Genomic DNA, 15,480 nt, shown 5'->3' with positions numbered 1-15,480 from the left:
CACCTACAACTATGATATCATGTACCGTTCGGGGAAGCTCAATGAGCCCTCAGATGCCCTGTCGCGTGGAACATGTGCCAGTGTGCAGGAGGACCGGCTACAGGCCCTCCACAATGATCTCTGCCATCCGGGGATCACTCGGCTCTTCCATTTTGTAAAGGCCCAGAATCTGCCCTACTCCATAGAGGATGTCAGGTCGATAACTCGAAGCTGCCAGGTATGTGCTGAATGCAAGCCGCACTTCTACCGACCTGACAGGGCACACCTCATTAAGGCCACTCGCCCTTTTGAACGACTGAGTGTTGATTTCAAGGGCCCCCTTCCTTTGACAGATCGGAATGTGTATTTCCTCAACGTGGTTGACGAGTACTCCCGATTCCCTTTTGCCATTCCCTGTTCTGACATGTCCGCTGCCACGGTCATCAAAGCCCTGCGGAGTCTTTTTACCCTGTTCGGCTACCCCAGTTATATCCACAGTGATAGGGGTTCGTCGTTTATGAGCGACGACTTGAGGCAATACCTGCTCTCTAAAGGAATTGCCTCAAGTAGGACTACGAGTTACAACCCCAGGGGTAACGGGCAGGTCGAAAGAGAAAACGCTACAGTCTGGAAGGCTGTCTTACTGGCGTTAAGGTCTAGGGGTCTTCCAGTCTCCCGTTGGCAAGAGGTACTTTCTGATGCGCTCTATTCAATCCGGTCTCTCCTGTGTACGGCAACCAATGCTACCCCACATGAGCGGATGTTTACCTTCCCTAGGAAGTCTTCCTCTGGGACCTCACTGCCGTCTTGGTTGACGTACTCAGAACCTGTCCTCCTGCGGTGGCATGTTAGGACCCGCAAGTCCGACCCTTTGGTTGAACAGGTCCATCTCCTCCATGCCAACCCTCAATATGCCTATGTAGCATATCCTGACGGGCGAGAGGACATGGTCTCTATCCGAGATCTGGCGCCTGCAGGGGACCTGGAAACCCCTGTCGCTCCCGCACCCCTGGTTAGGGTTCCTTTGCCCATTCTCTCCCCTCTTGACACGGCGCGGGCAGTATCGGGACCTCCACTTAAAATCCTCTTACTCCCGTGTACAGCTTGCCTGAGTCCAGGAGATTGTCGCCACCTCGAGGTCCACCCGTGCGTGAGGAACTGGAGGACTCACTGGACTTCACCTTGGAGAGAGGGACACCACGGTCACCAGAACCGGCACTACCGCCAGTGCTGCGGAGGTCGCAGAGACGGTGCGGACCTCCGATACGACTGAACTTGAGAATATATGGACAGTTTGTACTGTCTTTTGCCCCACCGGCCTTTGTTTTTAAAGGAGGGGTGAATGTGGTGAACCATAGATGGTTACCACTATGGGTACTTGTACATATGTTACTCTTGTTACTGTTGGGGTTAGGGTTGGGGTGTTCCACCTGTTAGCATTGTTCTGTGGTACACTCCAGTTGGCTCCGCCTTCCTATAGGAGTATAAAGGTCACTGCACTTCCTAGTGACCCTTTAGTCTGGGATTGTATTGTTAAGCAGTATGCTCTATTCTTGCTGCGAATAAAAGCCTTTATTCCCGGGTACGATCTAGCCTCCCGAGTGAATTAATCGCGCATCAGTGGGGAAAAGTTTAGAGGAGATGTGCGAGGCAAGTTTTTTACACAGAGGGTGGTGAATGTCTGGAATGCGCTGCCCGGGGAGGTGGTGGGAGCAGGTACGAAAGCGGCATTTAAGGGGCATCTAGATGAATACATGAATAGGATGGGAATGGAAGGATACGGACTCCGTAAGTGCATACGGTTTTAGTTTAGGCAGACATCATGATCGGCGCAGGCTTGGAGGGCCGAAGGGCCTGTTCCTGTGCTGTACTGTTCTTTGTTCTTTGCTCTTAAAGCATCATAAGGATCTTCACAGAGATACAATCAGTCCAAAACAGTTGCAAAGCCAAAGAGGGAGATATTAGGAACAGTAAATAAAGGTTTAGTGAACCAAATGGGTTTTGAGGAGAGCCTTAAAGGAGAAATGAGAGGGGGCAAGGCAGAATGGTGAGGGAAAGAATTCCAGAGCACGAGAGCCATGCAGCAGAAGGTCTAGTTGTCAATGGCGGGTTGAAGAGATGACAGAACAAACAAGAGACGAGAGTCAGTCAGAGGAAAAAAGAATGACGGGATTTGGGGGCTTGTGGCTGAAGGAGGCTGGAGATATGAGGGGAAAGAACATGCTGGAATTAATTACAGGGATTATAATTTTAATTTGGAGGTTTGGGGCCTGGACTCAAAGTAGGTCAATGAGGACAGGAGTGATGGGCGATTGATGCTTGAAGCAAGTTTGGATACAGGCAGCTGAGTATTGGATGAATTTGAATTTATAGTATTTAGGGTGGGAGGCTGGCCAGGAAATGAAGGGAAGATTTAGGAACTGCCAACTGGGTGCAGCTGGAGTTTAGTTGGCTCCAAGTACAAAACTCAGCAGCACAGAGCATTTAGTAAGCTTCCCAAAGCTAGCTACAACAACTCTGGCAATTAGTTTATTAACCTGCAGGTAATCTGGAGCTTAGTGGAAAGAGACAGCCACAGTAACAGGCTCCCCACTCCTTTAGGATTCTCCAGACAGGCTGCCTCAGTAATAGCGCTCAAGGAATAGGAAGGATCTGTCTGGCTTTGTTATTGGATTATCAAGTTTCCCAATTTTAGGCATATCATTGTGGAGTCAGCTTGACCTTAATGAGACCTTCCTTACAGGTTGAATATAACCTACGAGCGGTGATTTTCTTTGTAACTGATATTAAAACATCTCTATTATTTCTGTTAAGTGTAAACTCACCACAGTTCAGTTCTGTATAACGTATATACCATTTCTGTTCAATCAGAGGTCACCACACTTAGCATCTGATATTGTCAGGGGAACAGGCTCATTGTTTGAAACCTGTGCACTGCACATTCTGATAAACTTTCGGGAAGCAAAAAACAGTTTCTCAAAAGAGCATTGTACACAATTCAACAGTGCATTTTTCTCAAGCTGCCGAGAGGTCACCTTATACAAAATTTTATGCCAAACATTTTTTCATTTTAACAGGAACTAAATTGTCTTCTAAGTTTGACAGGAAATTATGAGCATTACTTTGGAGACTGATACTTCCCAAGCCGTTTCTTCTGCCAAGATCTTGTTTCTCACTGAGGAATATTTTTTCAAGTTCTTCCCCGTCCTTTGTAGTGAACAAGTTGCAATAAACATCCATCTGCTAGAATTGTCATATCAATTCCCAAATTTGCATGAAATAAGCGCTCAGTTAATATTAATGGCACAGTGGCTAGCACGGCTGCCTCACAACACCAGGGACTCAGGGGTTCAATTCCAGCCTTCGGTGACTGTCTAGTGTGGAGTTTGCACATTCGCCCCGTGTCTGGGTGGGTTTCCTCCAGGTGCTCCAGTTCCCTCCCACAGTAGAAAGATGTGCGAGGGTTAGGTTGATTGGCCATGATAAATTGACCGTAGTGTCAGGGGGATTAGCAGGGTAAATATATGGGGGAATAGGGCCTGGGTGGGACTGTGGTTGGTACAGACTTGATGGGCCAAATGGCCTCCTTCTGCGCTGTAGGGATTGTATGAAGTGAATTCTTGGTTCTAGGTGTCATTTTGGAGACATCAGTCTTAAATTCTGTGTTGGCTGTGTACTGCTGTGTAAGTAGGTGACTTGAACTGGATTGATGTTACTCGTTAGGCAATTTTTTAAGCTTGAGAACAAACGTGTCAAACCAAATAAGACTTGGTGCAGTACTTCACATCAGTGATCTTTGCAGGTTATTGGACTCATTACTACCTCACTTTCATTTTCCTTTTCTACTCTTCCCACTTTGTTCTCTATTCCTTTCCAGCCTTACTCAAATATCTCCCTTTCATCAATTCTAAAGTTACACACCTAAAGCGTCAAAACTTGTCATTCTTATTTTCTCTTTAAATATTTTGATTGACCGACTATTCATTTCCAACATTGATTTCACATTGACATGGAATGACATTTAGCACAGAAACAGGCCTTTTGACCAAATTGGGCTATGCTGGTGTTTATGTTCCATGCAAGCCTTGTCTCACTGTGTTTATTTGCATAGAAGCATAGTATCACTACAGTGCAGAAAGAGGCCATCCGGCCCATCGAGTCTACACTGACTCTCTGAAAGAACATCCCAGCCAGCCCCTCCCCTTCATCCTCTCCCCGTAACCCTGCGCACATAGAATCATAGAATCATAAAATCTCTATAGTGTTGAAGAAGGCCATTTGGCCCATCGAGTCTGCACCGACTACAATCCTACCCAGGCCCTATCCCCATAACCCCATGCATTTAACCAAGCTCGTTCCCCCTGGCATGAAGGGGTAATTTAGCATGGCCAATCCACCTAACCCACACTGTGGGAGGAAACCGGAGCACTGGAGGAAACCCACACAGATGTTGAAAGTGCAAACTCCACACAGACAGTCCCCCATGGCTGGAATCGAACCCGGGTCCGTGGCGCTGTGAGGCAGCAGTGCTAACCATAGAGTCACTGTGCCGCCCATCTCACCATATCAGCAAATAAATTGTTCAGAGATCCTAAATATAATTTAGTGGTTTCAGTCTTTAGTGTTTGAAAGTTGCAAACCATTTGTGTAGTAGGGTACTTTTGAAGTGTAGTCGCTATTGCATTGTTGGAAACGTGGCATCTAATTTGCACACAGCAAGCTCTCACAAACTGCAATCATAAAATGCCCAGATGATCTGTTTTTCAGTGATGTTGTTTGGAGGGTAAGTATTAGCCAGGACAGTGGAGAGAATGCCTTTTTTGAATTGGGGCGTTGGAATCTTAGTCCATCTGAGATGGTAGAAATTTCCCTAGCACTAACATCCTACACCTTGATGGGGCTAATGTTGGACAGGTGATCACACACCTAACCATTGTTAGAAAGAAAGGGAAGGAGATCACCCAGGTTGTGCCATTCTTCAATGCAGAATTGTACTATTTAAAGGATAACACACAAACAGCACAAGCAAATTGATATGCATTTGGGGTGGAAATTGGACATAAAGCATACCGATTTAGCAGTGGGATGGCCTGCAGCTAATTTGCACGGGTGTTGATGTCTGTGGAGGATGCCTAAGTTGACATTAGGGGTAGGGTACACCGGCTGTTCACGCTCTGCCGTCACTGCCAGAGGAGACGGAGAATTTGGCGCTCAGCCAAATCTCAATGTGAGAATTCCGCTGGTGTGAATGGCCGGCGAACTCTGACCTTTGCCTCTTGAGTATGTAAATGAGGTGCATAGTGAACTTCTCGAGCTCATCTTTAATATTCCATTTTCAAACAATGAATCCTTTTTAAAAACTAATTTGTAGACTCGACGCAGAGAGAAATCTATATTCTATCTCTTTGTAAGAAATATATTCTAACTTCCCCATTAGTTCTTTCTGTAATTATCTTAAATTCATGCCTTTTCATAGTGACCTACGGAAACACTCTATCATTATTTATCTTACCATCTTGAAGTCAGTACTTTACCTTCTTAGCTGAAATTAGTGTAAAAGTAAACAACTTGGATATGAGTTTGAATCCAGTCAGATTTGATGAATTTTCTTCTCACGTCAGTAATCGTGGCATGGTGGCACAGTGGTTAGCACTGCTGCCTCACAGCGCCAGGGACCTGGGTTCGATTCCCAGCTTGGGTCACTGTCTGTGTGGAGTTTGCACATTCTCCCCCGTGTCTGCGTGGGTTTCCTCCAGGTGCTCCAGTTTCCTCTCACAGTCTGAAAGACATGCTAGTTAGAAATCATAGAAACCCTACAGTGCAGAAGGAGGCCATTCGGCCCATCGAGTCTGCACCGACCACAATCCCACCCAGGCCCTACCCCCACATATTTACCCACTAATCCCTCTAACCTACACATCTCAGGACTCTAAGGGACAATTTTTTTTAACCTGGCCAATCAACCTAACCCGCACATCTTTGGACTGTGGGAGGAAACCGGAGCACCCGGAGGAAACCCATGCAGACACGAGGAGAATGTGCAAACTCCACACAGACAGTGACCCGAGCCGGGAATCGAACCCGGGACCCTGGAGCTGTGAAGCAGCAGTGCTAACCACTGTGCTACCGTGCCGCCCCATGTGCTACCGTGCTGCCCCATTGACCTGAGCAGGCGCTGGTGTGTGGCAACTAGGGAGATTTCACAGTAACTTCACTGCAGTGTTAATGTAAGCCTTACTTGTGACTAATAAATAAACTTTAATAATGCTGTTATGTGAAATATATTCAGGAAATCTCGATTCAGTCCCTTTTGGATGTGAATTCACAACTTAGTGCCTGACATTTTGATATTTAACTATCAGAATGTGTCACAACTTTAATAAACAAAATGGATTTGTCTTTCTAGGTATGACTTCCGCAGTACCGTTGCTAAAGCTCTGGGGATTCCTATGTGGAGAGTAAATATATTACCAGGGAGCCCATCTGCACCCAATACAAGGGGTTGCCAGGAAATCAGCTTCTATATGGCAGGCAAGTTCTCAAATCTGTTCTATTTAACAATGGCAATATTTTTGTGAGTAAGGAAAGTATTCTAAAGGCATCACAATGTATTTGTCTTCTCTTTTAGCTTTGTTAACTCTTCTCCCAATCCTAGCTCAGTGTCTGAATTTATTCCTTTCCCACCCTTGGGAAGTTCTTCGGGTGGCACGGTAGCACAGTGGTTAGCGCTGCTGGGATTCGATTCCCGCCTTGGGTCACTGTCTGTGCGGAGTCTGCATGTTCTCCCCGTGTCTGCGTGGGTTTCCTCTGGGTGCTCCGATTTGCTCCCACAGCCCGAAAGACGTACTGGTTAGGTGCATTGACCGGAACAGGCGCCGGACTGTGGCGACTAGGGGAATTTCACAGTAACTTCATTGAGGTGTTAATGTAAGCCTTACTTGTGACTAATGAATAAACTTTAACCTTCTTTTGGATGTTTTGTTAAATTAAAGAGACCATCTAAGTATTAATTATTATCGATGCAACCTACAGAATGAAATAGATTTATGTAATACCATCAAAGTCAGTGAGCCCAATTCCAAAAAAAGACATGGGGAAATAACAGACATTTATTTCAGGAATATTCACCTGTACTCTAAATCATCAATGCCATCAACCATAAATATTAAACATGCAGAAGTTATTTTTGGTACATTTCTGGGGTGAGGTATTATGAATGATGCGTATGCAGGAGGGACTCCACATTTCCTTCCACGGCCAACACGTTTGGGTGAATTTTCATTTACTGTTGGGCAGTGATGGATTGGCTGCCTGTTTTATTCACTGGCCAATCTCTGTTTCTACCTGTAAAAGTAAGGGGTAAAACTGTCAACCAAATCCCTTTGCACCAGCATTGATAATGAAAGTGCATCGCACTGTTTCCATACACGTTTGGCCATGAAGTGGTTAATGTTAAACTAATTACAAAGCTCTCATTAGATACACGTGGATAACCATTTATAAAGAGAAATTTCAAAAAGCACAGAATAAGAACATAAGAACTGGGAGCAGGAGTAGGCCACCTGGCCCCTCGAGCCTGCTCCGCCATTCAATAAAATCATGGCTGATCTTTTTGTGGACTCAGCTCCACTTACCCGCCCGCTCACCATAACCCTTAATTCCTTTACTGTTCAAAAATCTGTCTATCTTCGCCTTAACAATGTTTGATGAGGTCATCGCAACTGCTTCACTGAACTGTCAACCTTCTACACCACCAGTTGAATTAAAACAAATAACTTAACTCAAGGTTAAAATACAAAGGAGTGACAGCTTTTGAATAAAAACAAATTATGGCGAATGCTGGAATCTGAAGCCCAAAGAGAAAATGCTGGAAAATCTCAGCAGGTCTGGCAGCATCTGTAAGGATAGGAAAGAGCTGATGTTTCGAGTCCAGATGACCCTTTGTCAAATGCATGGAAAGTGGGAGATATTTATACTGCAGGGTGAGGGAACGAAAGATGAGAAAAAAGGGGGAAAGGGGAAGCAAAGGGGGAGAAAAGGTAAGGAAAGAGGGGATAAAATAAGGGGAGGGGGAAGAAAAATGAAGAAAGACAATAAAGAAATGAAAGGTAGAGAACAGTTAAAAATTAAATGAAATGAAAACAAAGGGTTGGAGGTGGGGTAGAGCAAATCATCTGAAGTTGTTGAATTCGATGTTGAGACAGGAAGGATGTAAAGTGCCTAGCCAGAAGATGAGATGCTGTTCTGCCAGTTTGCGTTGAGCTTCACTGGAACATTTCAGCATTTCAGCAGGCCAAGGACAGACACGTGGGCGTGGGAGCAGGATCGTGTGTTAAAATGGCAGCAACTGGAAGGTCAGGGTCCTGATTGCGCACAGACCGAAGGTGCTCAGCAAAGCGATCACCCAGTCTACGTTTAGTCTCTCTGGTGTAGAAGAGTCAGCTTTTGAAGATGGAACATGTTGAGCTGCTCCTTCCTAATTTCCCAAAATAAATCCCTGAAGTGTCCAAGTGAAGATTTGAAATGATGCGTTGATGATGATAATCTGCCTCAGTTAATTAAGTGAGGAATGTACAGAGCCAATTATGGGCCATGGTCATTCCGATTCAAACGTCATCAACCACGTAAAAGCCAAAATGTACATAGAAATGTTTCCACCCAAAGCTCAGGATCATAACTGAGGACAGATTAGATGTGTTTAACAGAGTGGTCATTTAATCGGAGAATGGTTTCTCTAATCTAGTGGGGACTGCACTTTGAGTCTGAAGTATATATAAATTGCTGTTAAAGTTTTAAAGTTTATTTATTTATTAGTCACGAGTCGGCTTACATTAACACTGCAATGAAGTTACTGTGAAAATCCCCTCGTCGCCACACTCCGACGCCTTCATTGCAAGAGGTTTCGAGTACAGGAGCAGGGATGTGTTGTTGCAATTACAGTAAGAAGTCTCACAACACCAGGTTAAAGTCCAACAGGTTTATTTGGTAGCACAAGCCACAAGCTTTCGGAGCGCTGCCCCTTCATCAGGTAAGAAGCGCTCTGAAAGCTAGTGGCTTGTGCTACCAAATAAACCTGTTGGACTTTAACCTGGTATTGTGAGACTTCTTACTGTGTTTACCCCAGTCCAACACCGACATCTCCACATCATTGTTGCAATTATACAGAGCCTTGGTGAGGCCACACCTAGAGTATTGCGTGCAGTTTTGGTTTCCTTTTCTGAGGAAGGATGTTCTTGCTCTCGAGGGAGTGCAGCGAAGGTTTACCAGGCTGATTCCGGGGATGGTGGGACCGATGTATGAGGAGAGATTGACTAAATTAGGATTGTTTTCACTGGAGTTCAGACAAATAAGGGGGGATCTCATAGAGACTTATAAAATTCTAACAGGAGTAGACAAGGCAGATGCAGGGGGCATATTCCCGAAGGTGGGGGAGTCCCGAACCAGGGGTCACAGTCTGAGGATTCAGGGTAGACCATTTAGGACGGAGGTGAGGAGACATTTCTTCACCCAAAGAGTGGTGAGCCTGTGGAATTCATTGCCACAGGGAGTAGTTGATGCCAAAACATTGAATGTATTCAAGAGGCGGCTGGATATAGCACTTGGGGCGAATGGGATCAAATGTTATGGGGAAAAAGCAGGATTAGGCTATTGAGTTGGACGATCAGCCATGATCGTGATGAATGGCGGAGCAAGCTCGAAGGGCCAAATGGCCTCCTCCTGCTCCTATCTTCTATGTTTTCTATGTTTCTATCATTTGTTGCTTTAAAGAGGCTTTAACCTATTTATTTTAAATAGGTTAACATCTCTTAAAATAATGGCCATCAGATTTTTATACTGAAATATGAAACATTCGAATATTACCATTTGCAACCTAATTTCAAGCCCTTTGTCATTGTAATTAGAGACAAGAAAGGCCATCCTAAAATTCAATACATGGAGCATCTAGTTGTTTCAAGAGTTTTGCCTCTATCATCTGTCTAAACATTTATCCAAAAAGTTGGTCATTCTTTATGTGAAGAAGCATTCCCTAATATCTGATGACTTTGGTCCCAGCTTGGGTCACTGTCTGTGTGGAGTTTGCACATTCTCCCCATGTCTGTGTGGGTTTTCTCTGGGTGCTCCGGTTTCCTCCCACACTCCGAAGATGTGCGGGTTAGGTGGATTGGGCATGCTAAATTGCCCCTTAGTGTCAGGGGGACTAGCTAGGGTAAATGCATGGAGTTATGGGGAATGGGGCCTGGGTGGGATTGTGGTCGGTGCAGACTCGATGGGCCGAATGGCCTCCTTCTGCACTGTAGGATTCTATGATTCTATGATTGCATAATTTATTGACCTGAAATCCATAACACTAATACTGGAGATGCCCAAACTGGAAAAGTGTACCATTTCCTCGTGTTGACATTTTAATCTTAATGAACACAAAAAAATTTTTTAAAAACTTAACTATCCAAACTTTGAGATTCAAATCTAATCAGAATAATTTTATTATCACCATAAAACTTAATTTTGAATCTGCTCACACATTGTCAGACAGACTGGGACTCAAGAAGCTGACAGTGGGTTGAGGACACGAGTAAACTTATAATGATATAGATTGGCAAGATGTGAGTTGCCTGATAATTTGTTCCCTGGTGAATTGCTAATCCTAGCCCTGCTTTCTCAGGAGGAGGGATTTAAGGCTCCCGTAGGGAGGAAGCACTGAGGGGCCAAGCTACCATACAGCGCTGCCAAGAGCTCAGTCACAACTGAATCCAGAGCACTTTCAGCAGAGTCTGGGAAGAAACTGATTGCTTTATCTCAGGAATTTGGAAAGGGGGAAGGCACCTAAAAGGGAAAATGTAATTTTTTTCAACTGCCTGCTGCAAATACCCTTGCTCATCTTCGAGTTAATATGTTAATCGGGTTAATAGGGCTTGGGTGGGATTGTTGTCAGTGCAGACTTGATGGGCCGGATGGCCTCCTTCTGCACTGTAGTGATTTTATGTAGTCAGAGTAATCCTGAGGGAAGATTTCTGGTCGCTATCCGTCAACAATGTTGTAAACATTGTCAGTTAGAGGAAGTCATCTTGTTATCTACGGAGATCGTGAATATATTCTTTTCAAATGTTTTTTTTAATTTTCCAAAACACTGAACCTAAGAAGTCTCCCTGCTGTACGTATGATATTGCTAATGAAGAAAACTATTTTCAGAGGAAATCCTTTAATCCTCTTAGTAAACACAAGGCATCAGCAATGAAAAATACTTGTTTCTGAATGGATTTGTTGGTGGTGAGTAGATGAGATGATATCAGGGGAGGTTTCAATTTCCTTGTGGGATCCGGGGGGAGCATTCCTGCTTCTCCTGAATCAGCAGGGAAAGTGAAACAAAATTTTAAAAAATAACTTATTTGTCTCTTGCGCCCAAGCTTCCTTGGTGGGTTGGCTGAGGGAAAACAGCCCTTGCCTTCTGTTCAGGCTGTCAGGTTCCGATGAAGTCACTGTAATTTGATATGCATCGGCTAAAAATGATTCAGCCGGCTTTGGACAGGTCTCTTTGCCACCTGGACAGTTGAACAAGTGAAAATTGCAGAAGGACAGCTCCCCGCAGCTCTGAAGCAGATAGAAGACCGCGTCAATATTAACAAACCACAAAGGTAGAGGCTAAAATCATTCCAGAGTGTCTGACTCGGCCTTGGGAGTTGCTGGGTCCTTCGTTATAGTTATGTGCCATGAAGTCTCATGGCATCAGGTCAAACATGCGCAGGAGGTCTTATAGTTCAGTGGTAGTGTCCTAACCTCTGAACCACTGCCACATCTAGTCGTGAATGGTGGTGGACAATTAAACAACTCATTGGAGGAGGAGGCTCTACAAATATCCTCATCCTCAATGATGGAGATGCCCAGCACATCTGTGCAAAAGATAAGGCTGAGACATTTGCTACAACCTTCAGCCGGAAATGCCGAGTGGATTTTGGCCTCTGGAAAATGTGCAGGTTAGGGTGCATTGGCCATGCTAAATTCTCCCTCAGTGTACCCGAACAGGCGCCGGAGTGTGGCGACTAGTGGATTTTCACAGTAGCTTCATTGCAATGTTAATGTAAGCCTACTTGTGCCAATAAATACATTAAAAAAAAAGTGATATCAATAAATGGCTGATGGCACTGCATACTGCAAAGGCTGTGGGCTCTGACTATACTCCAGCAATAGTACTGAAGACTTGTGCTCTTGCCATTAGCCAGTACAGCTACAACACTGGCATCTGGTCAGTAATCTGGAAAATTGCCCAGGTGTGTACACACAAAGCTGGACAAATCCAACCCAGCCAATTACCGCCCCATCTGTTTACTCTCGATCATCAGTAATGAAGCAATGAAAGGTGTCAGCAACAGTGCTGTGAAGCAGCGCTTACTCAATGATAACCTGCTCACTGATGCTTAGTTTGGATTTTGCGAGAGCCACTCAGTTATTGACCTCATTGCAGCCTTGGTTCAAACATATACGAGCTTGTGGTGAACCATCGTTGGTTCCCACTGGATAGTACTGAGCCAGGGTCTGGCCAGTACTACAAGTATGCACATATGTTGCTGTTGGGTTAGGGATGGGTTGTGCTACTTGTTGCTGTTGGGGTTAGGGTGGGGTTGTTACACCTTTGTATTGTAGTGTTGTGGTACATCCCAGTCGGGCTCCGCCTCCTGGGAGAGGTATAAAGGTCCCTGCTCTGGCTGGGACCCCTCAGTCTGGGATCGTGTATATAATTGTTAGCTGCTTTGTTACAGCAAATAAAAGCCTTTATTTCCTGAGCATCAAGCCTCGTGTATGATAACGCGCATCAGAGCTGATATCCAGAAGTGAGGTGAGAGTGACTGCCCTTGATACCAAGGCTGCATTTGACCGAGTGTGGCATCAAGAAGCCCTAGCAAAACTGGAGTCAGTGGGAATCACGGGGAAAGCTCTCTGTTGGTTGGAGTCATACCTGGCACAAAGGATGATGGTTGTGTTTGTTGGAGGTTAGTCATCTCAGCTCCAGGACATCACTGCAGGAGTTCCTCAGGGTAGTGTCTTGGGCCCAATCATCTTCAGCCGCTTCATCATTGACCTTCCTTCAATCCTAAAGTCAGAAGTGGGGATGTTCGTTAATGATTGCAGAATGTTCAGCACAATTCGCAACTTTTCAGATACTAAAACAGTCCATGTCCAATTGCAACAAGACTTAGACAGTACCCAATCTTGGGCAGATAATTGGCAAGTAGCACTTGTGCCATACAAGTGCCAGGCAACAGCCATCTCCATCCAACAAGAGAGAATCTAACCATCGCTCTTTGACATTCAATGGCATTACGATTGTCTGAATCCCCCACCATCATCATCCTGGGGTTTACTATTGACTAGTATCTCAACTGGACTAGCCATATAAATACTGTGGCTACAAGAGCAGGTCAGAGGCTGGAATGTCGCAGTGTATAACTCACTTCCTGATTTCCCCAAAGCCTGTCCACAATCTACAAGGCACAATTCAGGAGTGTGATGGAATACTCTCCACTTGCCTGAATGAGTGCAGTTCCACAACACTCAAGAAGCCTGACACCCTCCAGGACAAAGAAGCCCATTGATTGTCCTCCTTTCTACAAACATTCACTCCCTCCATCACTGATACACAGTGGCAACAGTATGTACCAACTACAAGATGCACTGCAGCAATTCACCAAGGCTCCTTAGACAGCACCTTCCAAAACCCATGAACACTACCATCTAGAAGGACAAGGGCAGCAGGTACATGGGAACACCATCACCTGAAAGTTCCCCTCTAAGCCACTCACCATCCTGACTTGGAAATATATCGCTGTTCCTTCACTGTCACTGGGTCAAAATCTTGGAACTCCCTTCCCAACAGCACTGTGGGTGTACCTACACCAGATGGACTGCCGCAGTTCAAGAAGACAGCCCACCACCACTTTCAAGGGTAACTAGGGGTGGGCAATGATTGCTGGCCTTGCCAACAAAGCATACATCCTTTGACTGAATATTTAAAAAAATTGTCTATAGTCCCTGGACACATTGGCTTGCTTCACTTGGTGTTCATTACAAGCTCTGCACAGGCTGATGTGGTCCTTGATCTCTTTGAGGGCAGTGATATATGGTGAATATATCCTATATGCTGAATTGGTCTCACACTCTCAACTACTTCAGGATGATATTCTCAAGGAAGATCATCCAAGTCCTGTGAAAATAACTTTGTAATTCTTTTAGGGCCTGTTCAGCAATCAATGACTCTGTGCTGGGCAGAACTCAACAAACTTCTTCTGCTACATGGAGGGTTACCAGTTCAAGCTTTTGACTTGTTTCAGCTGTGATGAGGGGATTTTTAATGCTGCCTAGGCCTTTCCATTTGACTGGAGATAGTGTGGCTAAATCAACACTAATCCCACTTTCCAGCACTTAGCTCACAGCCTTGAATATTATGACATTTCAAGTGCTCATCCGTGTACATTTTAAAGTTTGAGATTTCCTGTTTCTACTACTCTCCCACAAAGTGCATTCCAGACTCCCACCACCCTCTGGGTGGAAGAATCTCTCCTCAAATCCCCTCTAAACATCCTACCCTCTAGCTTAAAATTATGCCCCCTTGTTATTGACCCTGTAACTAAGGGGAACAAGCTGCTTCCTATCCACCCTGTCCATACATTTCATAATCTTATACACCTCATAGAATCCTACAGTGCAGAAGGAGGCCATTCGGCCCATCGAGTCAGTACCGAGCACAATCCCATCCTAGCCCTATCCCCATAACCTCACGCATTTACCCTAGCTAGTCCCCCTGACACTAACGGGCAATTTAACATGGCCAATCCACCTAACCCGCATATCTTTGGACTGTGGGAGGAAACCAGAGCATCCGGAGGAAACCCACGCAGACACGGGGAGAATGTGCAAACTCCACACAAACAGTGACCCAAGCCAGGAATCTAACCTGGGTCCCTGGCGCTGTGAGGTAACATTATTAATCACTGTGCCACCTCTGCTCTAAAGAAAAGAACCCAAGCCTATCCAGCCTCTCCACATAACTCAAATGCTCCATCCCAGGCAACATCCTGGTGAATCTCTTCTCGACTCTTTCCAGTGTGATCACATCCTTGTCTCCTTGACTCTTCTGCAAAGGTGTGGCATTGGGCAAAGGTCAGAACATTATACTGCTTGTTCTCACAATAGTGCTTGTGTGGTTTATCTCAAGTTCAATACAGAATATGGGTGGAATTCTTTGGCCGTTCACGCCAGCGGGATTTTCTGGTCCCGCAGCAGTGAATGTGGATTTGGCTGAGCGCCAAATTCGCCTTGCTGTGGCAGTGGGACATGAATGGCCAGAAAATTCTGGCCTGTAATTTACATGTTTCTCCCCAGTATTCCTAACCTCACCCACCTATACACCCACCCAATCATTAATGTTCAGACTGGACATTTAAACTTACTATATGACAGATCATTTTGTAAAAAGGGGATGTGCCTTGTCTCCCCTTATCCAACTAC

The 15,480-nt window shown here is 45.1% G+C and overlaps 1 protein-coding gene across 1 annotated transcript in view; it reads left to right on the top strand.

The window, feature by feature from the left end:
- cusr (Copper-only SOD repeat protein) overlaps positions 1–15,480 on the top strand; it is a 124,313-nt gene that overhangs the window by 97,100 nt on the left and 11,733 nt on the right. The window contains exon 8 of the mRNA XM_078223191.1: positions 6,386–6,510. Coding sequence (XP_078079317.1) covers positions 6,386–6,510 — 125 coding nt within the window. The remainder of the gene's footprint in view (positions 1–6,385; positions 6,511–15,480) is intronic.

Source organism: Mustelus asterias, chromosome 11 (genome assembly GCF_964213995.1).
Source record: "Mustelus asterias chromosome 11, sMusAst1.hap1.1, whole genome shotgun sequence".
NCBI lineage: Eukaryota > Metazoa > Chordata > Chondrichthyes > Carcharhiniformes > Triakidae > Mustelus > Mustelus asterias.
Note: the sequence above shows the minus strand (reverse complement) of the source record. Positions and strands in the feature narration are given on the sequence as shown.